This window comes from Scophthalmus maximus, chromosome 2, assembly GCF_022379125.1.
Source record: "Scophthalmus maximus strain ysfricsl-2021 chromosome 2, ASM2237912v1, whole genome shotgun sequence".
In the NCBI taxonomy this organism is placed as follows: Eukaryota; Metazoa; Chordata; class Actinopteri; order Pleuronectiformes; family Scophthalmidae; genus Scophthalmus; species Scophthalmus maximus.
In genome coordinates, this window is record NC_061516.1 from 13,552,833 (window position 1) to 13,580,607 (window position 27,775).

Below are 27,775 nucleotides of genomic sequence, written 5' to 3' on the forward strand. Positions count from 1 at the left end.
TGTTGTTTCTGACGCTTTTGAATTAATGTCTGTGATTAGGGCATTAATAAAAATCAACGATGGCGCGGGTTACAGTCTTCATATGTACTACAAACGCGATAAATGTGTGCGTTTGTGTGTGCGCGTGTGTTTGTATGGTGCCGCGGCGTCTCTTTAAGTAGGACAGTAGAAATTGATGGCCAACTCTGAAAGCTGACCTACATAGAGGCACAGACAAAGTAGCTCCCTCAGCAGACATGCGGAGCCCAGTCGCTCTTTCGGAAAATGCAGAGGAAGCAGACGTGTTGTATGATACTGTAAACACTTAATATACAGCAGATCCATCCACTAGTAACTCTCGCATAGGTGGTAGTTGCAAATATTGTCCCTCTTTGCAGTATCACACTACATAAACATCCCATGTTGAGTAGTTTGTTTTTAAATGTCTTATGTATGTATTTAGTTAATTTAAAGGCAAAAGCTGTTTATCTATTTTGCTTTCTCTTTTTTTTCCATAACCTGTTTTGTAGTTGCAATTCCGCTTCTTCTGCCCTCAATTTGCGTTAATATTCCATAGCAGTTTCATAACATAATTTATGGAAATTTTAAAAAAAAATTCCAAACAGGTGGTTGTTAGCTGATAAGTACAACTCACCGCGGTACCATAAATGTCAAGAAAACGACAATTCACATTGAATATCCACTTACATCAATATACAATTATATTGTTTCAAATTGCTCTCTGGCCTGATGCTTTATTTCATTCTGCTATTAAAAAACTCCCGTGTGACATTTCTCAGTGATCGATAATGAGATGTCCTTTGGTATGCTGTCTAAACTAATAAGTCCCAGCATTAAAAAGCTAGAGAGCTGCTGCTAAACGAAGTCCAAAGTCTTAGGACACGATTTTTTTTTCCATGGATCTAGTTGTCGCTGAGATTTTCATTAGGTTCAACTTTCGTGTCATTGTGTACAAGTACTGAGACAACGGAGTGCAGTTAATATCTAACCAGACGTGAAAAAAAGCAGTAAAGTTTAGAGTATGTACATGTATAGTAAAGTATAAATAGGATATGTGCAGTATGAACAGTATTGGCAAGTATGAAAATACTGAAGTAGTTAAATACATTAGAATAAAAAGGACAGTGAATACACTGGACAGATATGTACAATATAGACAGTGGTGATAATATAAATAGTGGTTTGTCAGATAGAAAATTGTTTTTTAGGAGTCTTTAATCCTTAATTTAAGACTCATTCAGCAGATGAACAAACTAAATGTGTTTTTTCTGCTGTGGAAATGGAATATTGTTTGAAAAGTCTTGTCCCGACGCTGTTGCAGAAGTTCCCACAGGTGTGCTGCACTCAGGTTTTGCTTTGCTTTCACCTTCTGCCCAATTCATCTAAAACCAGCTCCGTGAGGTTGAGGTCTGGAGGCCACGCTGCGCTTCATCATGCGCAGCCTCCGTCTGGTTCTTTCTCTGCTCGTCTTTTGGGTCACTATGTTGCTGTAGGAGGAACCTTTGACCCGCCGGTCTGTCTTCTTCTGTCGCTTTTTTTTTCTCCTTTTTTTCTCAGTACAGTATTGTCCTGATAATTCACCACATGTGTAGTAACACTTCCACTGCTGCAGTTCACTTGTAAGCAGGCCAGTTTTTTAATCTATGATGAAAGACTTTCTATGAATGCTACAGTTTTGTTTTTGTTTTTGGTGACCTAACTCTGGTTCTACCACGAGCCTTGTTGTTTACCACAAGCCTTTTGTACCATTTAAGGTTATTCACTAAACTTGAAACTGCTGAAATATGAAAGTGTAAAAACATTGGACTGTAGTGTAGGCGGTACTCGCGGTGTTGTTGAGCCACCTGGCGCTTCCTCGCACAGTCACGTACTGTCTTGTTGTATTTGACATATTTTCTTTCTTTTTTCTCTTTTCCATCATCATTTCGCAAACAGGGCCTCGGAGCCTGGATTAAACATATTTGGTTCAACATAATAAACCTATGCACTTCCCAATAGAATTTTTAGATCTTTTTTTATCAACAACATCTGTCGAGCACTCTGGCTGCGGCACTGCATCATGGTGTTGAAACACAGCGAGTTGAGGCTGGTGGGCCATTTGATCAGTGAATGTGCTAGGTATTTATTACCTAGCACATAAAATGTATAAGGGGAGTCGTTAACATAATTGAATATTGCCTTAACCTAGTCTTTACCATTTAGCTGGAGAATTATGTCATGCTTTTGTTGTTGCTTGTGAATATACCATTTAAATTTTAAACAGCCATACAAATTGAATTATTTATATGGATTTATTTTTTCACATTTGAGAGTTCAAATAAATGGTAGTAGTTTAACATTACAGAGTATTATTCTGGTTCTGATCTGTTTAAAAAGGTTCTGATGGTTCTTGAAGAAAAAAAAAATATATTTCCTGGAAGCATTCAAAATCAGAAAAGGTTTTTCGTGGTTTCTAGTTATTATTCATTTGGAACCAGTCTCAACCAGTCAGTTTCGGAACCTCAAAAATCACCTGATCTCTTGTACATCTGAACCCACAATGTGTTATCATCTGAATGTTGTCTGAAGTAGTGCTCGCGGCTCGCTGTACTTTACACATCGTCCTTTATTACATCCCCCCTCAGACTCACATCAAGACAGGCACATTTACATGCATTTGTTTTGGATTTTCATCAGCTGTTTTATTTTGGAAATTATTTATCTTTTTTACTAGATTTGTGATCAGGGATTCTGGGCATGCCTGTGGGACCTCGTCTATCTCTCTGTGTGTCTGTCTCTAGATTAACCACTAAAAACCAAAAGCTGTGTTTTTGTTTACTTCTGAATGAGTCAGTGTCAGATCTAGTTATCAAAGGGTAGATGCATGTGTCAAAGACACTGCTAATTCGTTGATCAAACATGTATTTGGGGGGTGATGTGATTTATAATAATAATAATAATAATAAAAATAGTTGAGTAGTAGTTGCAGATTTGGATCCTGCAGCTCCAGAGTTACAGACACCTTCAGCATGAGGACAGAGAGGTAAAGCACAAACTACAGGAAAGAGAAAACACAAATGCTGCTTTCAGACATGCACGTGCAAGACGGGACATTTTCCCGAACTTTTCCGGAGGGGCTGTATGTGAAAAACGCAAATGTCCCCAAAAGAATCATCGTCATGTCCTGTCCTCCTGCAGGCTCTACCCAGACGCCACAGACTTTTCCCGGAAATGTTTCCTGCTCCTGAACACGTCCGACTAGGACGATCTGCTGCTGCGTTCATCATATATGAACGTCAAACTCTGGAAAATGTCCGGACGCAACATTTTTTGAATGCAACTCGCATTCGCTTTGGGAGAGGGAGAGAGGGAACAAGAGGCGAACTGTCTCTCAACTCTCATAATCCTTAATTCGAAATATTAATATGTAATTATTCCGTGCCATGTTGACAAGAAATTTGTTTTGTTTATTTATTTTTGAAGAAAAAAATGGCCATCTCTTGATATTAATATACTCCGCTCCTGTTCTCTTTTCTCTGCCGTATGTGCTCTGTGCAGTGAGAAGGTTCTGGGTGTAAACCGTATCCAACGGGGGATTAACGCCCTGGGCTCTGGATCTCTAGTAATAGCAGGCGGAAATACTGATCAAAGGCCTCTAACTGTGCCGTGGGTGTTCGGACTGCCTCTGTCTGCTTCTGTGCATTACAAGATGACAGGCCTGGAGGCTGGGGCGGGCAGGCAGACGTGCAGTGCAGGAACTTTCTGTAGACTCACGGCTGACTGGACCGACAAAGGCTTGATCGTACATAATTAGGGGAGGATAACCAATTAAGCGGGGGGGCGGGGGGGAGCAGTCGCAGCTCAGGATGAGTTGTACCTACGATGGAGGACTCAATCGTACATGAACGTTAGTTCTTGTGCATGTACAGTATGCACACGTGTGTGTGTATTCTGGGTTTGTATGTGGGTATGGGATGGGGGGGGCCTCTGTTCCCTTCATGCTGTGTGCCAGAGGATACGAGTGACACTTCCTCCAGGTTGCCTCGCATCCTTACTCTGTGTTGACAGGATTGGTAGTCAGACCTGCTCAGCAGCAGGCTCCAGTTTTAATCAGGAGCAACACAGTCCTTATTGTCAAAGCATTGTGTGTATATATATATATATATATATATATATATGGTTATGGCTCCAAGAGGCTGCTTCAACTCAAATAACCCTGTACATGTTTTTAAAGTATAAAACAGGCATTGCAGATATCTTTGCATATGCTGGGATATATGAGCCATTTTGTTGTAAAATATCAAAGTTTATCAGCAGTATTAGCATCATGGTTAACTTAATGGCAGTAGACTGACTACTGTCCAAAACAGAAAATAGGCATACAAAAATCCCAATTCCAACAAATAACCTTGAGCTAAACAAACGGCATACTCTTCCTTGCTTTGGTTACGCAATCGGGTTACGCAATCGGTGAAGCCGTTCCTTTTTGCCGTAAATTGAGTCGTCATTTTTCAGCGGAAAACGCTTAATAATGGACCAATACAAGCGTGGATGGTGTCGTTCTGTCACCATAACAATTTGCAATCAGTTTTAACATCATAATGACAAGTTTCAGCCAAAAAGTTTGTATTATTTCCGCTTTAACTGAGGTCTATGTTTAATGTGTCAGTGATATGACACACTGTATGTGCTCATGTACCAAGCTGATCGATCCCAATGATGTGAATCATGTGCTGTGGCCTTCAGGTGTCAACCCAACAGAACGACTGAGGTTGATTTTTTGGGGGGTTGACGTGTTTGACAGTCCTCCTACACCACCGTCATGAGGGGAATATATTTTAGTAGAATGGCGTCCGTCCCTCCAGTAGAGTTTCACAGACGTGAAGTGCCTGTGTCACAGGTTACTGAAGCTGACGCTGCCCCGGAGGCTCCTGGTGGCCCAACACCTCCCTGAGACACTTCATGTTGGTTTGTCCAACCGTCTCTGTCTGTGTGTGTGTGAAGTTGCTGAAAGTGCATGTTTTAGAAAATATCTGTGTTGTGCATATGGAAGCCTTGTCGGGCATAAAGGGGGGGGGGGGATAACACAGCTTTGAGGCATTAAAACACACTTTACAATGGCCGTTAGCGTGTTTCATACAAATGTTAATTTCAAGCTGCAACGCCACTTCTCAAGTCAAAGTCAGCTTTGCTGCATCAGTTTGCGAGTTCTCTCATTATCCGCTTTTGGCAAAATCAGCTTCTTTTTCTAGGCGGAGAAGCTAGAATGAGTGTGAAATAAAGAGAAAGTATGATGAAGCTGGTGAAAGGCTGTGAAACCCCCCCCCCCCCCCGCTGATTCTATGGAGTGACGAGATGAGGCCAAGCCCATTTCTGGCTAATAGGTGTGAGCAAGTGTGCAGCCGCAAGGCCTCGGCCACTCGCCACACAACACCTATTACCAGCCGTCCCATCAGACGTCCGCGTGTTTCCATTTACAGGGCATTGTTCGAGCTGTGGGAGGCTCCTTCAGCGTGTGCATGTTGACACCTCTCTCCTTGTGTCTATCAGCGCTGACAGTATTTAATAGTCTAGCAGGGCCCCGGATACACGAGGATAATCTCGCTCTGCTGACATCCTGCAGGAGGAGGACGGGAGACAGAAATGAGTCTGTTGGTGCTATTTTGTGGCCTGTAATTGTCTGTAAGGTCTGTAAAATAGGAATAGTGGAGGAAAGGATTGCAGTGGCGGGGGGCTGGGGGGTTCGGATGGCCCACGGGGGGCAGACCAAGGAGGCGTGTGTTGAGCCAAGGGGACAGTTTGTCGGGGGGGGATTTAAAAACATTGTATGTGTACAATACGCATTCCAAGAGTAGTTTACACCACATCAAAATGTCTTTTTGTTCATTTAAACAGATCCACTCATGGGTGGAAGGGCCCTGCTGGTGGTATCTGCGGTGGTGCGGCTTGGCCCTGACCCCGGTGGATATAATGGTGCGCTGGAAAATGTCCTGTCAGTTGATGGAGGAGCTGCCTGTGGCAGCAGGAAGGAGTGTGGCGACAGGGGCCATGTGTGTTAACCTCTCTCCTTGTCACTTTTTTCTGTCTTTTTCTCTACCCCCCCCCCCCCTCTCCTTTCATCTCCACCTTTTTCCTCTTTCCCTCTACTCCCTCACCCCCCCTAGACTCCAGTCCCTCTACCTACACTCCACTGTGACAAATTACTCCTGGCGGTTGATTTGTTGGTTGTCAAAAGTGCTCCTTCTGCTGGCGTGAGGGTGGGGTGGGCGCGCCCCCCCCCCCCCCCCCCCCCCCCCCCCCTTGTCCTGCTCCTGCCTGTCGTCATCGCCGGTCCCTTGTCTACCCTAACCACGCGCTCGTGCATCGTCCTCTGGCCACAACTCGGTGTTGAGAGACGTCTCGCTGGAAAACCGATATTCTGTCTCATAAGATCTCATTAGATTAGACGTCGTCCGTGTTTAATTAGCTCGCACGTTGGGTTCTCCAGCCCTCCTTTTGACAAGACGGTCTCGATTTGTTCGAGCTGGTGTCGGGAGCAGATGAGTGGCTCGGCTGCTATTTGTTATTTATGGTCGAGGAGCTGGAGGAGGAGCACAGATGAGAAATGAGAGTGAGAGATAAAGACTGTATATGACAGAACTGTAAATGTCACTGCTGGTGATGGGTTCCCCAGTACGCAGCGCAAACAAAGCCACTGACAAAGAAATCTGTATTTTTCCGGATGGTCTGATAAATTTGTGAAAATAAGCTGCGTGTGAGACTAATGTATTATAATACATGTCATTTTGCCACCTCTACATATGTATATTTTTAGCTGATACATATTTACCATATAGCATGCATACAGTAGATGTGGTTGGTAAAGATAATATATATGATGTCATATTGTTATATCAGTATCATATTCATCAGTATGGTACACTGTTTATAAATAAACAAACAGGATAGGCTAGTCCAGAAAATTTAATAAATGATAAATAACAGCTTTTGAAACACCGATTAAAAAAATTATCCTGTGAATCTAATGCTGCCATAAAGAAATCCTGCTCATTGATTTGCCACATATCCAGCAATGATCCAATACAACCCGATACATTATAGGGATACATTCTGTCAGTATAGCTTGTTCAGCAAAATCCCTGACAGTTGACAAACCTTTTCTTTTTAGTATAGCCTATTATACAGTATCTGTTGGTGTGTGAATATGTGCACATGCGGCTCTAAAAAAAAGCTTCTTTGACCTTGAGATTTGTCCTGTGATGACGACTCTAAGCTGAAGGCTGAACACATGGATTTGTCTTACCTCGTATGAGACGGACAACATCCACTCTAAGCAATATTTGAACTGCTGTATTCCATAAGTGTATTAGTACCTTGTCACATTCAGAAGGTTACCGTTCCTACTGTACCATCCGACGTTTCCCCGGAGAATGAACCCGCGGCGCTCTCCGTGGAGTGTGTGTCAGTCACATGGCGTGTTGTTCAGCGTCCCACTGTTTAAGATCAATCTGATGTGATTTTATTTCATCATCGGCCGTTTTGCCGTTTTGAAAAGAAACTCATCTCCTTTCAGTCCCCACTTGCTGCTTTATTCACTAACTGTTTCCCTTTTGTGCGGTTTCCTCTTTTGCAAAAGTAATAGAACATCAGTTTGCCTTTCAGCCCCTGCCATACACCCGAGCTCGATTGCTTTGTGCATCACCATCAAAACACAGAGACGAGAGCATTGCAATCCACGTGTGTTGAAAAGTCTGAAACCATCTTGTCTCTGTGTCTTTGTATTAAAAGAGGGGTTAAGCTTTTATCCTATAAATATGGCATGAAAATCCCACTGTCAATGACACGTTCATTCTAAGGCCCGCATTTACATAAAAAACCAGAGCTTGTTATACTGTGAGATTTCAATAAAAAGAACACAAAATGCATTTAATGAAATTCAGATGCTGGGCCCCGGCTCCCTGAATCTCATTAAATGAGCTTTGTGCTGTTTTTCCATCTTCTCTTTGTAGAAGAGGTCCTCGAGTGCCCTTAATAATGTGGCAGATTTCATCATATTCTTGATTTTAAGAGGACAATGTCTGTCTTGTTCACTTGTTCTTTTCCATGCCCAAGCCAATCTCCGCAAATGTAGTCGCATAGTTTCTGGATCTGGCGCGTGATTATATTCCATCTTGTGGTGCATTTTTCTTTTAGTTACTGGAGTTTTGTTAAGGTTCTCCACTAACTCATAACTCATTCTCTCTCCCCCTCCCCCCCTCCCCTCTCTCTGTTTTTTTTCTCTCTGCATAGGATTTGGTTTCATAACTTTTGAGAGTGAAGACATCGTAGAGAAAGTCTGTGAAATTCATTTTCATGAAATCAATAACAAAATGGTAAGTCCACTCATTTTCTTTTTTCAATTCCAGGTGGGTGTTGAAGGATTAATATTTGATTTCTTCTTTCCCCTTGTATTAATAGGGGTGTGTGTGTGTGTGTGTGTGTGTGTGTGTATGTTTGCGCGCGCGTTTGGGTGTGTGTGTGTGTGTGTGTGTGTGTGTGTGTGTGTGTGTGTGTGTGTGTGTTTGTACACGGACTATCCACACACACACCACACACACTCAGTGGATCTCTGGGTCTCAGGGATGGGAAGGCAGTGGTGTGCACTGCCCACAAACCGTGAAATTGTGTGGCTGAGTTCTGCCTGTCAGGCTGAGGGACGGGAGACTGGAGCCTGTTCCTCTCTTTCTGAATCCCCTACCACACACACACACAAACACACACACACACACACACACACACACACACACACACACACACACAGTAGGAGATGTCCAGCGATGCAACAGGGAAGCTACTGGCAGAGGCAGAGTTCATTAGTCAGGGATTAACACCTTCCACAGAATCCCAGTGATGCTTGTTTTACTTACACCGGGGATATGGTCATCTCAGAGTGCTACCGAGTTCAGTAGCAGTTTTCTAAGTCATCATGTCACCTATGATAATTGACAGGAACCAACCTGAGTGTAGTGAGTGTGACATTAGGTCCTCCTTCACCCAGTTCCACCCTGCGGGCCTCTTGAGAGATCCTGCATCATTTGAGCGGTTCTGTGGGTTGTGAGTGACTGGAGGGAATACTTGTCTCGCTGCCGTGCGGTGGGGCTCCTGCTCTCAGTGTGAGTCTTCACTCCCTCCCAGCCCCTTCCTGGAACTGACTGACAGGAGCAGCGTAGTAGAACCATGTTCACCAGGGACCGGCCCAGGTCACATATGACCCCAGCATACGTCCCTCCGTGTCTCGGCACTGCATCACAGTCGATGCGCGGGACTGCAACCGGAAAAAAATCCAAGAGTGTGACAGAAACGACTGTATGTGCCTCTGTCACGATCAAATGTCTCCGATCCTTTGACATGCAGGCACAGCACTGCGTGAACACGAAAAAATATCACACATCGACATCAGGGATGCATGCACAGAGCGTGCACACGGAGCAAAACCACCGCTGTCAAAGCTTCATTTCAAAAACTATTCAAGAGCTATTTGTTTTTTGCTATTTGTAATGTCACAAAAATATTATAGTTAATAAAACATTTGTTTCCCAACAGATCTGATATCAAATCTCTGCAGTACATTTCTATGTTGCCGTTTGTATTTACTTTTATTGTATAGAAAAATAGGCCTCATTTAAGTCCAACTCAGAGAACCTTTATTAAGATGATAATTCATAAACAGTAGTGCTAAATACAAATGCATATTTGTTTATTGAATTTAGTTCAATAGGGTGATAATCATTATTAATTAAAATCAGTTTTATTACAACATTGTTTAAATAAGGTTCAATTTGAATCAAGAATAAAAATGTGAAATAGGTGAACTACAGACTAGTAGCAAAATAATGTCAACCCTTGAAAGTGTTTCTCATGGCCAAACAAAAGCCCAAATATATAATATTGCCAAAAATATATAACTATAACTTGCACTATAGTACTTAAATAAGAACATGAACTTGTTTAGAGTATCTAAGCCTCGATCTTAGCATTTTGTCTGCGCCATCTTGGTTTTTTGAAAGCAGAAGTAACAATATTCGGAGGAGTGGGGTGTGGGTGGGCCTGACTGAGAGCTGGTCCACCTACACCTGCGACCTGCACCCATTGGACGGTACCAGCTGTCAATCACTCTGAATGGGACCATCATTTACAAGATGCACATCATACTTTTCTTGGAGAGGACTTGAAACTAGAAATCGAGTCCACAAACTCTTCATGAAAATTGTTTACTGACGTAATAGATCAGGGAGAAGTAGAGTCATTTTCTCATAGACTTCACTTTCCGGACCAAGTGACTACGTCCAGTTTTATATACGGTCAAGAGCTGCACTGTTGCACATTGTGACATGTTCTACTTCAAAAGGTCAAGCCAGAAAATGCACCAGCCACCGCTGGAGAAAACCTTAGTCCTAACCTGTGTCCTTTTTTGCTCATGAAAGAAAATGACACACATGGAAAAACCCGTGTGGAAGTCCCAGACACCGTATCCGAAAAGGTGAGGGTTATTCAGGGGGCAGCCCAGTGTGGAAAGACAGAGCCAGGGCCAGTTTTCTGAGGCTTTCGTCACCTTTGTAGGGGTCCCTCTTGGCAACACCCACTACTGTACATTAAACTTCATAGGATGCAGGAAATAAGTCTGGCCCTCAGATCTTCTACAAAGTGCTGACATCTGAGAATACCGGCAAAGAGTAAAGAATGAGGAGTGTGATAAGAGCATTTTTCAAAGACACTCCAGGTTTTGCCTCAGTTGCACGGAGGAGAGCACTGGTTATCCAGCGTCTGAAGCACCAGCACGCGAAATAAAAAATGCCTCCTGTCTTCATCCTTATGAAGTACCATACAGAAATAGACCTCATCCATCCTCCCCGCGAGTGTTATCTAAGATGGCTCTTGAATAATTGATGCCGACAGAAATTCCACCCCACATGGGAGCGCTGTGGATGTACAGGGCACCCAACCTTCTCCTTGCCCGTCCTCTCAAGGGCTCTGGCAGCGTAGTGGGTCAATGCCGACTCAGATGTGAGTGACGGGACCTTTTAGTGACTTGGTCAATCACCCGGTGTTCATGTGCCACCGAGGCCTCGCTCTCAGGAGCACTTCCTCTGTCACCGGGAGTTCTGCCTCATATATAATTAAAAACAGGGTGTCGCTTAGCAAGAAGCTCTCAACCTGGCCTGCCAGGTGCACTGGCTTCTCCATCGCTCTCGCCCCTCTAGACCGCGCTGCTTTAGAAAAACGCAAGATGTGATAAAGGTATGGATTATCCTCCCCTGGACTCCACAGGATTGCAGAAACATCCTTTAGCCACAGCTCCCTGTATTAAAACCAGTAAGTATTTCAGAGTAAAAATCGATAAGCAGAAGATGGCTTGACAGTTTTCAAATACTTTTAACGCCGTATCACACGTTTAATATCTATTTGATATACTAGCAAATCACCACTTTGTTACAGCCGAGGAAAGGTTGTGAACTCAAAAGAGAGGAGTCCCTCCATCACCCCTCACCCTGCTGTTTAGGAGTGCGCAGCTAATTGATAATAATTCCTATCAAGTATTGGCTCTGATGTGCCATTAAAACAGACTCACAATGGTTTTAGTCGAGTGCTCCAAGGCAATGTTCTTTTATGCGTCATTTTTTAATACTCGGCAGTAGCAAATGATGACAACAGGAGGGAGGAATTTTCCGTTAGTTGTCAATTCCTCACCGTCTCCCTGACATGACCAGCCAATTACTGCGCCGAGGAGAATGAGCTGTGTCTCTCCCACTCACTGAGGTAAAAGAGGAGGGCCTTGACTGTATACATCTGCCTGTAATATTTAGATACACATATACCCTGCTCTTTGTAATGTCAAAAGCAGAATTTTGAAAGAAAAGAGTATCAGACCCATAGATTATAAGTGATACAGTCTTAAATCTAAAAAAGCACAGAACAGGCATGTAATGTAGTATTTGTTTAATTTACCCTTTAACATTTAGATAATCTTTCTTTGCAGGCGTATTAATGATAAAATAATAGTTTTACTTCCTCTCTAATTTCTTATGGAGACAACTTTTAAACTCACTGTTTCATGTAAAACAATAAATAAATCTGATATATTTTTTAACTTGCAGTAAGCGGGCTAAAAGTATTCTATTTTAGCCTGCTTTGACCCTTATGACTGAGGATGGTAAGATGTCACATAGGGCAGATAAGTGCCTCAAACGTGCTTTCTTATTTTCATTTAGGCACTTGAGTGAGGCACAGGAGGAGGCACACCGCCTGAAATAAAATACAAGAATACCATAGAGGACAGGCTGTTATACAAAATAGATCTCCATATGTTACTGTACTGTCAACCTGATTTTAAGTATAACAAAACCAACTGAATGTGCAACAACAATATGATAATGAAAAATTTACCCATTTAACATTATGATCACTTGATAGAGAAATTTCATTAGATACTATGAATAGATTGTGTGAAAGCAAACAATGGCGATGGGTGAGATGTGAAAGAGCCAATTTGATGTTCACAGGAGACATTTCTTAAATACCTTTTAGGTGATACTGGATGATTCATAACATTTAGTTTTTCCAGGAGCAATGCACTCAGATGGATATCATTTGATCAATCCACAGACTTTTTACCTTCAGCTGCGATAAAAGGCTCTCGATGGTAGTTTGTAGATTGTGAGCGATGGCTGGAAGCAGTGGGTTGTCTGTGATCAGCGAATCAAAGTTAATTACTTTTAATCAAACCCACATTCTGAGTTTGTTCAGGCCTCCTGCCGTACTGTACCAGCTCTGCTGTCGACTGTTAAACCTGAAAACCAGTCAGCTGAACTGCCACTGAACATTAAAGTTTACCGCCCTCCAACTCGGGGTCATGAACTTAAGTGTGTGTGGTTTGAGGTTGTATGAATCAGCTTTAGACATACCTGGTCATAGCTATAGACTAAAATGATTATGACTACAGTATATATATTTCAACATTTACTTCAAATTTGGCACAAACCTTCACTTGGACTATCCAGAGGGAATTTCATCTGGCACAAAGATTGACTCAGACTAAAGGATGACTTGATTAGAATCTGGTGATCAAAGGGTCACCTTCAGAATGCCTCAGAGAATGGCGTCACATTTTGCACAAACCTTCACTTCGACTCAAAGATTAACCGATTGATTTTGGTGGTGACATTTTCGTGGTCAGAGGACAAGGTCATTGTGAGAACACAATTTGGTTTCACATTTACTTTAAAGATTCACGTGCTAATGATGAAAAAAAAATTATGTATTCGTATTTTTTTTATGGCATAAAAACCATAAAGCGGTAATTATAGTTTTCCGCTGTACACAAAATTACATGTTTTGGAGTTTTGTTATGTGTTATGTTTCAGATACAATGGATAAGATATTCCTTTATTCCTCCCGCAATGGGGGAATTTTGGAACATATATGTTACATATAGTTGATTTTTCTCCAACAAAATTCCTATTGTATTGAACTTAGCTTATTTCTTTGAATTAGAAAGTTGTTGTTCAGTGGAATCCTGTGGTCCCTCCCTCACCGGTCTATTAGGCGCGTTGACCAACGGCAGCTCCTCATGACTACATCTCTGTCCATGCTACACAGAGCAGTGGTCTGTCTCCTCCTCTGCGTCACACACTGCATAGCCACGAGCCCACTCCTCCCACAGCTGTCGCTCCCTTGCTCCTCTGTTTGATTTTTTAAATATGCTGGGAGAGGGTTTCAGTAGGATCTGAGGGTGTAGTTACTCTTTAAAGGAGATTTCTACAGAGGGAAACTTACATCTCTGGGATGTTGAAAATGTCTTGGAATATTTTTTTTTTACTTCTAAGAGCCTGGAAATCTTAAACACTGTTTGAACATTAAGTGGCTAATAAGGGCTCCAGTCCCTCGTGCAGTGCCGCCTTACAAGTTCTGGACTGTAAGTAATTGGATGTTTACCCTTCAATGGAGAAGAAAAGCTTTGAGGGATGAAGGAGGTGGAAAACCACTACGCACCCTGCGCTCCAGGACATCCCATGAAAGCTGAATGATGTTTAGATCTGCTGACTGGGAAAGTGATGGAAGCCATTTGACATCAACCTGATGATCATGGCCTCACTTTCGAATGTGTCTCCCAGCGTGTACAGGGACAATATAATTTCCGAATATAGAAGCATGACAAGGGAACAGTGTTGACACCACAGGGAGCATCTCGTCCTTAAAATGACCTCATATTCCTTAGCTTTTATATAACGTGCTGAGATGTCATCAGAAATAATGACTCCTGCAAGATTGCCGGCCATTGAAGGCATCATTTTGCTTTATTCAAAGGTTATTACCATAATAACATGTCTACCATAACTCGGTGTTTCTGATTATCTTTTTATGGACCGCTGATACAAGCGGTTCAGGGAGGAAACTCTGCTGTAAATACCCACTTCATAAAATATATTACATACCGTTTTTGTTTTGACTGGTTCACAGAGGTCTTAATGTCACCCCCCCTCAACCCAAGTCTATTTTTTGAAATATCAAACACTGACCTTTTAGAGGCTTGAAACCTTTGTAGTTGGACCATAATGGGGAAGAGAGGCTCTGGACATTTTCGTATTCACATTGATTCAAATTGATCTCGATAGTGACGAGTTTTAAGCATCAACAGAACACACAGAAATCCACTTTTCTATCCACTTGATTTACCTTGTTGCTTTAACATAGGATCATTATCTTTGATAATTTGATTATTCAAAGATGTATTTTAACTTGGCTTCTACTCTTTTAATGAACCACTTGTTAAAGTGTGGCGAGGAGCCGTTTCCTTAAGTGAACAGTCCCACACCACCATGCCCGACACTGTGCATTCAGACCCGTGACATTGTCTAACTATTCAGTCTATGTGTTTTGACTGTTCCACTGGGAGTGGGAGCTGGAGTAAATGAATCACACTGTTTCCTTTCTTCAGTCTGCCAGTCCACTGATGGAATTCATTCACTAGCGAAGCTAATAGTAACCGTACACACCTCCCACACCACACACACACACACACACACACACACACACACACACACTCCGGATCCACAACACTCGTCCCTGAAGGACATTCATTGCCGGTGCGTCCCGCCCACACCTTCCTGTTATACCGACAAGGTTAATATATATGGGAGATGTATTGAAAAGGTCATAACTGGAGCGCTGCGCTGCTCTGTATCACCGGGTTTGTATACGAGAAAAAAAAAAGCTTCCGTTTGTTTATTCTTCATCAGCGGGTTGTTTTACTACATTAAGTGGCGCTATAGAGATCCTACAAATGTATGCATGTGTGTGACTCGTGACTTTGATATCAGAGTTGGTTATTTGTACACAGAATGAAAACCATAAAAAATCAAATTACCTTTTATAACCAGAACAGAATGAATTGAAATAGTCTGCAATGGCACTAATATCGTCACGTGTTTAAGACCAAAACCTAACCAAGGACACAATCTTTTTTCACCTCATGTAACCGTGTTAGACTGCACGACTGCACCATACTTCTTCATACTTTCTTTTTTTTTTATCATCATCAACATCTGTCTCCTCATAGTACACAGCTCTTACTGGTCCTTCTATTTAATCCAGACAAACTGGGCTGTAGATCGCTTGGATGAGATCTAAGGCCCACTTATTTTTAATATTTTTTTTAACAGTTGTATGTTGCATGCTGGAGTCTGAACCATTGCTTCGATCGCCCAAAACTAACACAGTTGTTGCAGTAAATCTGCCCGGGAATGTCTTTCTTGGAGCGATCTCACACACAGTATATTGCAAATGACGTGCTAAAAAGATGTATTTAAACAGTGTTTAAGTGCACAGGCTCCAATGTTTTCGCCTCCTGTTTTTCACCCCCACACGACTTTGTCTTTACAGAATGACACAAATCTCTTAAGATAAGCTACCAACTGCACTATATCAGTGCAGCAGTGGGGGAAAGATAATAACCGTACCTTGTTAACACCGTGTGGGCACTGTGTTCTCTTCAACAGACGCCTGTCTTGCAAACTGCATACAGTAAAGTGTTTCCCCTAGAAAAAAAGAATTCTGGAAAAAGAAACGAATAAAAACATCAGGAGTCGCGTATAATGGAAAAACGCATGGTGCTTAGAAATGCAAAAACAGCGAGCAAAAAAAAACTCTTAGAGAAATATTTCACTGCATTGAGATAAGCTATGTAACCTTTGACCTTTGCAAAAAACGGCACATCGTGAAGACAGTGAGCATGATTTATTGCTGCGTGGCATCATGATGAGGACATTTTGCGACATGAGGCCCATTCCCTGAGATATTCGTGCAGCCCTGCCGAGTGCTCTCCTTGCAGCCTGGTCCTGAGATCTGTTTTGACGTCCTTTAAAATGAAATCCCTTCCTCCAAAGCTGCCTCCTCAAGCATGGAGGGGGGTCTTCAGGTGACTCACAGGAACATCTTGGACCGAGTTCCCGGCTGCTTGCAATGTTTCCCGCAGAATAAGATTCAATGTGCGTCGGCGGCAGCGCTGCATGCCCCTCGCAAGAACGCACAAACCTACAGCTGAAACCATGATCCTTTGTCGATCCAAAGACCCAGCGGGATTTGTCCCGTTGCTGCCGATGGAGCAGAGAAGAAGAGGGAGAGAGCGGGCAGGAGAGAGTGGGGTAAAGAGCGCTGCACACAGTCGTACAATGTAGGAACGGCGCAAAACACTGCGATAAGCTGCTTTCAGACATGCACCGAAGGTCAGACATTTTCCAAAAATTTCTCGGTTGGGCTGGATGTGAGAACGCAAATGTTTTGCCCACACAGATTTTTAAAGACTCAGGACATAGTTTCTCAGGCGAGGACGCAGAGGTTGTTGTTTTATTACTGTTATTTATTTTATTTTTTTCATTGTTAGAACTATACTGTACTGTTACAGGGGAAATCCTGCTGTATGTGATATCATGGTTGTTGTTAAAATGATTTAACAGTGTAACTTCTCTGGCAAAGCACAATGGTGCTCAAACACCTCCATTCAGGACGATATTGTGCTGCCTCTAATTTATTAAAAGTCCGAGACAAGTTGCACAAGCCATAATTTCTGATGACACCAGTTAAAAAGGAGAACTTGTTGATTCAGTGTTTGTTGTTCCAAAATTGGAATCTCTGCGCTTGCAAATGCTGCACATTTGCGGCGCTTCATTATCAGACATCGTCTGGCTGTCCTCGTTGTCTTGTTCTTTGACTTAGTTCACTCTTGAAAAGCTCCCTCCTCCTTCCCTCACATGCCCGTGTGTGCGTTTGAAGCAGGTGAACACCCACACGGTAACACCACCACGGATCCTGGCTCCTGGCTGGTTTTAAATCCATGACAAGGAGCCCTCTCTCTGAATATCAAAGAGCCACATCTGAGAGCGTGTGGACATGACTCACACCCAGGTCTGTCTTATTCCCAGCAGGTTGCCTGAGCGTCCAACTCGCTGCATGTGGCAGGGGGCTACTGGAGGACACTGATCAGACACTGTCATGTCTGTGGTCCGGGCAGCGCTCCGTTGTATTTTGTCACCCGGCTACGTGAACGTGAAAAATCCCAGAGGTGTGCTTGGATTTCTAACAGACCCATTTTTCCCCGTCCGGTTTTTACTTCCACGCCGGGGGGGTCATTCTCTGACAATAAGAGCGCCTGTGCTCTCTTCAGTGCAATGTCAAACTGTGCCAGGCGAGCAAGGAGTGCAGAGTTGCAGTGACAGCTACAAAGTGGCTGAGGGAACTGTGTACTTTAGTTGGTCTGCTTCAAATGAAAAGGGCTGCTAACAGCAACAAATCACAGCTGTGCAACGCAGCAACTTTCCCTCCGTGATAGAAACCTTTTTCATTAGTGTTCTCTTTTTACATCCCTGCCTCGCTGCTGTATATAGAGATCTTGTTACGCTATTCTTTTAGCACAGCGGCCTCTTATACTTTTGTTTCACTTTGGCAACTCGCAACAGCATGCAGCGTCTGCCTCTGTGTGTACGTATGGATGTGTGTGTGTGTGTGTGTGTGTGTGTGTGTGTGTGTGTGTGTGTGTGTGTGTGTGTGTGTGTGTGTGTGTGTGTGTGTGTGTGTGTGTGTGTGTGTGTGTGTGTGTGTGTGTGTGTGTGTGTGTGTGTGTGTGTGTGTGTGTGTGCGCGCGTGCGTGCGTGCGTGTGTAAGAATTGTGCGCGCATCGCAATGTGCACCTCTGGCCTGTCAGGGTTGCGAGCCTATTTGTATGACTGCCGGGCCGCACCCGGGTTGAGGTGAACACAGCACTGGCACAGTAGCCCGTCTTGTGCAGCAGGATGACATGTGAATCGCAGCAGCCGAGAAAACCCTGCTTAAGTGGAGGCGGTAGGGAGAAGCAGACGAGAGCCAGGAGGCAAACAGACAAACAGATGGACAGGCTGATGCCAAGCAGGCAGTGGAGCAAATACATTGTGCAGCATGGTGAACAGACTCAGCCTACCAAAGAACAACCAACAGACGCAGGACCATGCCACCCTTGTCAGCCGCCCGGGCCTCTCTATAATTCATCGAGATGGGAGAGATACGTTGTAAATAGGACTCTCATCGTCTTCCCTCTCCTCATCTGTCCCTGTCACATCCCTCATTTGGTATGTGTTATGTGGGAGGGGGAGATGTCAGTCTTGCAAGTTGGGAAATGAACAAACATGTATGTGTGAGAAGTGGAGTGGGAGAAAGAAATGCAGGGGAGAAATGAGTGCTGCAGGTGGAATTGGATGGTGGGGGCACCGGGGACTTGGGCCCAGCAGACACACACACACATACACAATACAGGTTAAAAAAGAAGAAGAAAAAATCACATTCAGTTACAAAAGACACATTATTTTCCCAGTGTTAGATTTTAAACACACTGCCCAGGCAAAACTCAACAGAATTTTGTCAAGAGAGATTATTGCTTTTGAGATTAGTCTTTGTTTTGATTAAACAAAAAAAAACCCTGCTTTTCACAAAGGGACTGGACATACTGACACACAGCGGGACTTTGGTTAATGGCGCTGGAGAACAGAGCCTCTCTTACGTTGATGTCTCAGAAACTCTCGGAAAGTATTTAGCTTGTATTTCCCCGAGGCACTGGGCACATGCTCACTGGAGCAATAACCTTTGCTTTAATGCAGGAGGAGCATGATTGTAAGTTTTCCTCAGAGACTTCCCTCTAAAATGTGAGGTGCTAAGATTGACTCAGTCTTTTTTTTTGTTTTTTTGTTGTTTTCCTCTATGGAAAACATCTAGCTGTGCAAGTCAAATAGAAAAACCAACTCAAGAAGCTGAGACAGCCCTGTCAGAGCTGTCTGGTTGTGTACCTACACAGTCTAATGGTTTGTCTCTCTCTGTGTGTGTGTGTGTGTGTGTGTGTGTGTGTGTGTGTGTGTGTGTGTTTGTGTGTGTACATGTGCATATGTGTGTGTGTTTGTCTGTCTACATAGGTAGAATGTAAGAAGGCCCAGCCCAAGGAGGTGATGTTCCCACCAGGTACACGGGGGCGAGCCAGGGGTCTGCCCTACACCATGGATGCCTTCATGCTGGGGATGGGCATGCTGAGTGAGTCAAACACACAACCACCGACTCAAAAACTAGACACACACACACACATACATGCAAACGCCCAACCAAGTGATGTAGCATATATGCCTTTTACACAAAGCATGTGTTTGAAATCACCAATCAAATTCTCAAAATTATGTTTAGAGTAAGTGTCTTTTTTTGTGAAATGGAAACTTTTTTTTTTCTTAGGGTGGTCTAGGGCGACGCAAAGTGGAAGTGTCATGCTTGTACGCCATTCAGTCATCAGCCCCTACCTGCTAAAAAAGTCTCCTTATGCAAACTCCCGTCTAGATAACCCCATTAAGTGGGCGCTGCCCCTAATTAGGCGGCTTCAAGGTGTGCCACCGGTGGCCACTGTGGTCTATTTCTGGTGGAGTCTGGTGCAGGCGGCCCCTGGGCATATAGGAGCAGACCAGCACATTAGCAGGCTAAATGAAGAGGAAAATTGGTGTAATGTCATATTAAGGATTCATCACTGTGCCCCCCTTAATGGGTAATGAAGGGGACACACATGTCAGGGAGAGATCTCATCTACAGGGACCTCAGCTGCTGGCCCACCCCCTCTTCATTACCATCCAGCCCCTGCCTGTGGCCCTTTTATTTAACACTGCCGCACACGCTTACTCCCTGCCTCCCTACCTGCCCCCTATCTATCCATCTATCTATCTATCCGTCCATCTATCCATCTATATGCATTTCCTTATGAATGTAATTTATATGTACGACCCAACCAAATGGACCCCCCCCCCCCCACCCCTATCCACATAAAAGATTTATTTTTTTTTCCTTCAAAACCAAAAGAGACACACAGCTGATTGTAAGAGACTTGCTCCGCCGCGCAGCCATTCCCTCCTCCCCCCTCGTGTAGCAGGTGCAGGCAGAGCCACACTCATGCATTTTAAATCTGCACCAGGTAACGTCATGTTAAGAGCGACTGTGAACGCCGATGGCAATGTCATGTCGCGTTGTTGTTGTTTTGCATTTCTTTTTTTTAAATAACGGGCAGGAATTAAGCGGGCAATATGCTAATAATCTGCACTAAAATCCATCTATAGATACCATGTATCCGTCTGCCTGCATTTGTCCGTCTTTACATACATCACACACTGATGAGCCACAACGTCAGCACAGGTGACTGGTTTTGTGTTTGTGGTGTGAACCCGTGGCCTGACGTTGAGGGAGGTCATTCGTAACCATCAGCTCTGTGTTTTTGTTGTTGCAATTATTTCCAATGGCTTCATGTTTTGATTAAGACAGAAATAGCTACGGCATTAAGACCAGTCACCCGCTTTAATGTTGTAGCTTATGCATATCTACCCATATATCTATATGCAGATGCACAAACTGCCCAGGTTATTGCAGGCTTGACCTTTCCATGAGCGCGATTATACAGTTGTTTGTGGTGAAAGGGGTTGATGCGGCCGGACGAGTTCTCCTGTCAGCTCCATCTCAGTCGTTCCCGGTTCCATCTCATCTGTTAAGAAGTATTTAACAAGCACAGTGAACTTTTCAGAACTTATTACGGTCTAATGTGTCTGCAAGGAGGAGAGCACTCTTCCCCTCCGCTGGGAGATGGCAGGCAGGAAGGCGGTGATGTGCTCATGTGAGAATATTAACGGCCAACTTGTTTGGAGACACTCTTATCTAAATGAAATTGGAACAAGGACGGCGAAACATTCCTTTATATAATTTGCATTTGGAAAAAGGGACCCAGGGCTCATTATTTAAGAAAGTGTAAGCTCCTTTTGTGCCAAATCTCATTAAAGCCATCCCCAGCTCCTTTGTTTACCGCCTCTAATCGAGGCATTTATCTTTATTGTGTTGTGCCCGATGTATGTTTGCTGAAATTAATACACATTTGAGCTGGGGCGAGGTATGGGTGTACCAGATGGATAATTGATTTTAAAGTGAATCAGAACTGTTGAGCCATAAAATAGATACATTAGCATGCATATTAATAAGGCAAATAAGAGCACTAAGAGGCCGCCACCAGGCCAGGCACAATGGCAGGCTCCATTTAGTGAAATGGTACAAAAGAAAAGGAGCTTCTCTCCATCTTTCTTTTTTCTTTCCTTCCACACTCTTGTTTCAAAAATATTTGTATATGTATTTTATGAGATAGTATCTTAACTTAACATGCATCTTAATCCACTCTCTCGACACTTTTATATTCCTCTCCATAGCTCTCCACCTCGCACACTTGATATACACATCTGGCGGCAAATTCTTCATTTATAGTCATCTTGTAAAAACCCATTCTAATGCAGCACATCAGACTCGGGAAATGGTTTTGCCATTTCAGAAAATGTTGAAATAAGGGAGTGCAAGGAGCTGCTCTATCTAAGCCAACAATTTCTGTTTGGAATGTATTCTGTTTGACAGTAAGACAGTATCAAACACATAATACCCAATATTTTGTGGTGCGTGATAGCCTTTCATTGTATCACATCACAGTTCTTTTTAAGACCAGACAAACAGTGTGGGGTTTTGTGAAAGCCATCTATCTGTAGCTTCCTGGTGATGACTTCTCATCAGCACCTAATGAGGATTTATATATATATATATATATATATATATATATATATATATACAGTATATATATCTTTTTTTTTCTGGTGTAGCCTCAGTCCTACTCCATCCACATCAGACCCCCCTCACTGCCTATCTCAGTTGCATTTCTTTTTGTCTGCGAGAGTGTGGCGAGGGTCTGGGAGAGGCATTTTCCCATTGGGTCAGGAATAAATTGAACTTTTTCATGGACAGCAAACACTGATTAGATATTTATGACCAAGGTCAACCTTTCTGATTCCAGCTGGCACAGGCTCTGAGGCATACAGAACAGAGCATCTACACACATGCTCACATTCACACACACACACACACACACACACACACACACACACACATGCTCAGCCACACAAATGTGTGCGCATGCAAAATATGTTTTGACGCTTTCATTCTGGAGACACAAGCACACGCATGCATATGCACCATCTGCGATGTACATATCTCCCTCTGTACTTGCTCCAGAACTGCAATGCGATACAATATATGCATTGTTCTTTTAACTTTTCCAGTCTTTTATAGTATAAGTCTTCAGTGTCCATTGGAATTTGCAGCCCAAAAATTTACAATGTGGACGCGGAGGGGGTAATTTATCAGGCCGGTACGTAGCTAACGAGAAGCGAGGACACTGAGGCCTGAAAGATGTTCCAGAGGTCAGTCTCTGAGGTGTAGCTTACACACAATGAATAAAGTCTTATCAAGGTTGGCTGCTGTGATTCATTCCCGGCCTAAAAAAGGACTTCCTCTTATTAGGTAATTTAGCACAGATTTATGGTTGGAGGTGATGATAGCTTGAGGAAAACAGATCAAGAGTGAGACGTATACCATAATTAGAGGGTTAATTATGTTTATATTACCTTCTGATGGGCCTCAAATTCTCACCGACTTGTGCACAGGCCACTTCGATCGCCCTCCCGCCCTACTCGACTCTCTTGCTTTGTCTGCTTTCAACTTTCTATCTGCCTGCTCCCTCACACCCTGTTGCTCAATATGTTGCCCACAGCTGCTTCCGTCTGAAAACTGTCCAGCTAATTAACTGGTGGGTCTGTGGTTGTAATAAGAATCATGACAGCAGATGAACAATACATCTGCTACTCTTAAATTTTTCTAATGGCACTGGGTCCTCTATGGGCCTCACTGCAACTCTCCAGCCACCCAGGGACTATACGGCTCCTTAACAAGTCTGTACCCCCTTACTTTGACTCTGGTTTACTACAACTGTGTCTTAAAGGTATTGTAGCTAAAAAAAATAATAATAATTACTTGGGGAGGGGGGTATTATTGTCAGAGTTTCAGAATTTAAAGTCATAAATTTACTAGGTGAAAAAAGTAAATAATTAAAAAGTCATACATTTCATGATTTTTTTTTAAATTTGAAATTCTGAGATTAAATTAACAAATTCACTGGCATTAATAATAATAATAAATGTGTGTTTGTACTTGTCAAGGAACCACCTTACAGTACAGCGGATGACCAAATCACGCTACAGTAATTTGCAATTGTATTTAACAATGAGGAAATACTTTTTACAGATTTTAGTCTCGTTATGTTCGATTGGTCAAAACCTTTATTCAGAACACAGGTACAAGCGGTAAAGTGAAGGTTTATTGGGGAGATGAGGGTTCCGGCAGGCGAACGCTGAGGGCAAAGAGGGAAAGTTGGTTTGCGGCATGGAGCCAAACCAGACTGAGCTGTGAGCGGGTTCGTATGACTGGCCAGCAGGCAGGAGAACGAGCTGGGGTGGTGGGGCAGGCTGGACGAGGCAGGGGGTTTAGTGAAGCTGGAGACCAGAGATGAGCTGGTTATGGAGAGGTGGGTTTTCGCAGCCGGCGGGGCCGGCGAGAGCCGAGCAGGTAAACATGCAGGCAGACATGAGGTTACCCTGAGTCTCAAGGAAATAAAGGTTCCCCAGAAAAAATAGCAAATCAAAAAAAAATAAATCTGTGGTGTCTCCTCCTAAATTTGAGACTTTTTGGTTGTAAATTGTTAAAAAAAAAAATATCACTGCCCTCCTATGGCTATGTTGTTTTTTGTTTTTTCACCCACGACAAATTGTGAATATATTTGCAATCCTTAGCAACTTGTATAATTTATTGGCTTGCATTAGATCTTACCTTAATGATGTACGAAATAAACTTCATGAACTAATGCTGGGCCCTGGTTAAGTTCAGATGCTGCAAATACAGATGACTTACATGTATGATTACTCATTAAAATGTCAATATATGTTATTGACGTTATTGGCGGCATATAGAAGAAATACACAAGATAAAATGTCCATTCTGTTTTTATAATGTAGACGGATAAATTGATTCATTCACATTTCCTGTTGCCCAAAACAAGCCCATATTTTCATTTTTGAGAAGCCTCAAGCAGACGACTCAAATAGCTCAAATACATTTTAAACGTGCAGATACAGATATCAAGTTTAAATAAAGAGAGAAAAATTGAAAAAAAAATTTATAGCATTACAAAAATGGACAAAATCCATGTGAAGATGATTCAAATTGAGACAGTAGTTGAATAATAATGACAATCTCTCTTGATGTTCCTGTTCTCACATAGACTGAGGTTGTTTCTGTTTATGCAGTCTGCTTATTTAAACACATTTAACACATGCTTATGTTTCCCATAGAGTATTGGTTGCCCTGGTTACTCCTGAGATAACCACTGTAGATAAAAGAGTTAATTACTGGTCAAACCTCGTTTCAGCCAGTAAAAAAAACAAACAAGTGAACACTGTCCTGGAGGTGCCGACGTAGAGCAGCCATCGCTTCCTTGCCCGTGGCATGTTTTTAACAAATTGCATCTGGCCATATTAACTCATGAACCTTTCTGCTGTGCTGAATATACGCGGCACATAAGCAGACGGCAGCGTCATTTCAAGGCATAAAGTGTTATTACACTGAGCTGTAAAAAATACCTCAGAGCTTATGGTTGAGCACAGAAATGGTAATGAATTAGAAGACTAAAGAACCAAGAACAGTGCTGTATGTTCAAGAGCTTAGTGCTTCGGTTTTCAAAGTATTTGCCAGTTCTCGATACCCTGCCATAACCCAACAATGCATGAAGATGGAACCGTCAGTGAGGTGCTCTCAGGCTCCTGTTGACATACCTTAAATGTGTTTAAAAAGATTGACACAGCATATTGACCTATGCGTGGAGTCAATCGCAAGATTGGGTATAATATGAGCAGCTATGTAACAATTTAAATCACCAGGTCAGCCACTCTGGAAAGAAAACCATTTTACCGTCTGGGCCACGTTCTTTTTTATGGCCGTGGCCTTTACACTTTAAAGATTATCGCGAACCTTTTACTCTCTAAATTGATTGCAGATATCTCAACCAAGGTCCTGTAGGAAGAGCATCAAGAGCCGCATGATCAAGATTAGAGGTTAATGTCATCGAGTGTAATTGTCTGTTGTTTGTCGTCGACTTCGCAAATGATCTTCAGTTGACGGTCCATCAGCACTATGAGTTATGGATACATTGCCACCTCTTTATTAGGGTTGGAATAAAAAATTTAAAAGGCAGTTTTTCAAATTGATGGACCCGAGACTTTTCCAAAAAACCTGATTGTTTACTGAATAATTGTAGTTTGTGTTTTAAAGGTATTATTAAGATTAGATGCTTGACAAAGTGTGAACCTTTCAGTGCTCTCGATCCCCCAGGAGTCTCGAGGTTTGTTTACCCTATTCAAAGTGGATATAGACGCGGCTGTAGCCTCATGTTTACCTCTGCGTGTGCTTGTGCCATATTGGTATCACATCTCTACATGTGCATAATGTCTAGGTCTCCTCTCATCCCTTTGTGTTCAATCTCTCCTCTCCAACAAAGGTTACCCCAACATTGTGGCGACGTACGGCCGCGGATACACTGGATTCGCACCAAGCTACAGCTACCAGTTCCCTGGTGAGTTAAAGGCTTTCTTTAAATATCTGTGTTGCCGCTGATTTCTGTCATGCACTCTCAAGCGGCACAATCAGACACACATTCCCCAAGCAGCAACAGGAGCACACATTTGCATGCACACACGCACACAAACACACACACACACAAACTCTCATCAACATGTCAGTCATCAAATAATCTTCAGGGTTCTAAGTTTGTAACGTGTGCAGATTTCTAAACTAGCTCCTGAAAGCTGACGGTGTATAGTGAAGTAAATTGCTTACTCCTTTTTTATCCCATACCTGAACACCGCCATGACCAAATGTCTGAAATGGGGGAAAGTTCTGCGTCTTCCGTGGCCCAATGTATGCAAATTCGTCTGTGGAGAAGTGAGGGAAATAAGGACCGATTTCGTGTAGGGCAGATTTATAAAATGTGGTTCCTTTAATGGAAAATGAACAAAGTCATTTTCCGCATCAAAAGTGTTGACTCAGAGTGCCGGGCACTTGAATGGGAGTCCAAATGGAAGGTGTGCAGTCTGGAGGTGGGCAGCTACACCTGTCTGCCGCCGGTGGCCTCTGTGGCTCTGAGGCACCATCACTTAGACGGGCATCCTGCCAATTTCATGCTTTATTTAGGGACTTTACACATGCTTTGTTTGCCAATGCCAGACATCATTGCTTCCGCCGAGAAGACGGAATGGGAAAAATCTGACGGCAGCTCAGATCTCTGTAATATCTTTGTGAAATAGATTCAGGAGTGGTAAGGCAGGAGGGTCCAGCTGGGTCCACCTGCAGATCAGACATATGCTAGATTTTGACCACAACATCACTTGACCGAATAAAGGGAATAGCATCCACTCGTCAATGTGGTTGAACATGAAACGCATACAAATGTGGAAATTAATAACATAATGTCTTCTTCTTTTTTTGATGCGATGACAATGAACTGACGAATGTGAATAAGAAGAAAAGCAATGTAGAATAATCGTTTTGTGTAGAAAACATCTAAAATTTGTAATTATTAGTCCTTCATGTTTTGTAAAAGCATCCTATTAATAATCTTGGATCCACAAAAAGAGAGGCAAGAGATTCAAGGAAAACGAGCGATCAGTATTTCCTCTGTATAAGTAACTAGTTAAACATGGATTTTTGAAATGTTTACTATTTACAACAAATTAAGTGGTGTAACCTTCCCCGAGGCAGAATGTATGATCCTGTCCATGTTAAACTCAATTTAAACAGTTTGATAAAGCTGTATGATTAAAACAGCCTCCTCCGGGCGCGCTCAACTCTTGACAGGGTAATTGGAATTTTTAATGTATGAATCAAACTCCCTGTCCAAATTAAATAACCCCGGGCCAAATATTGACTAGTGTCCTTCCTTCCTAGGATCTGGAAGGCATCCTCAATTTAAGATCAAAGGCTTTTTTTTCTCACTGTACGCAACCTCGCGGAAAACACTCCTATAAATACATGGAGCTGCAGCCGGGCTGGCTGGATCCAGGAGGTGTAAATTGTGGGCTGCATTTCAAGGCTTTTTTTTTTTTCATTCCCAGTAAACCTCTGGGGCCCACTGTTAACAGAGGAGAAGAAAAAAAAGTGGTTGGGCAATTGCTCAATTGTCAAGATAAAACAGTGATAACACATTGATCAGTGATGAAGCACTGAATTAAGTACAAAAACTCAATAAGACATACAGAGGGAAAGGGAGAAACCAAAGCTGACGTCCCCGCCTGCCGGAACAGGGTTC

The 27,775-nt window shown here is 42.8% G+C and overlaps 1 protein-coding gene across 15 annotated transcripts in view; it reads left to right on the forward strand.

Annotated features, from left to right (window-relative positions):
• Positions 1 to 27,775, forward strand: part of msi2b (musashi RNA-binding protein 2b) — a 250,506-nt gene that overhangs the window by 176,248 nt on the left and 46,483 nt on the right. For all 15 annotated transcript variants that reach the window (XR_004790149.2, XM_035625461.2, XM_035625463.2 and 12 more), the window contains exons 8-10: positions 8,269 to 8,351; positions 19,449 to 19,563; positions 25,970 to 26,044. Coding sequence is in view for 14 of the 15 variants with exons in the window: in XM_035625461.2 (XP_035481354.1) it covers positions 8,269 to 8,351; positions 19,449 to 19,563; positions 25,970 to 26,044 (273 nt within the window). In the remaining variant the exon portion in view is untranslated. The remainder of the gene's footprint in view (positions 1 to 8,268; positions 8,352 to 19,448; positions 19,564 to 25,969; positions 26,045 to 27,775) is intronic.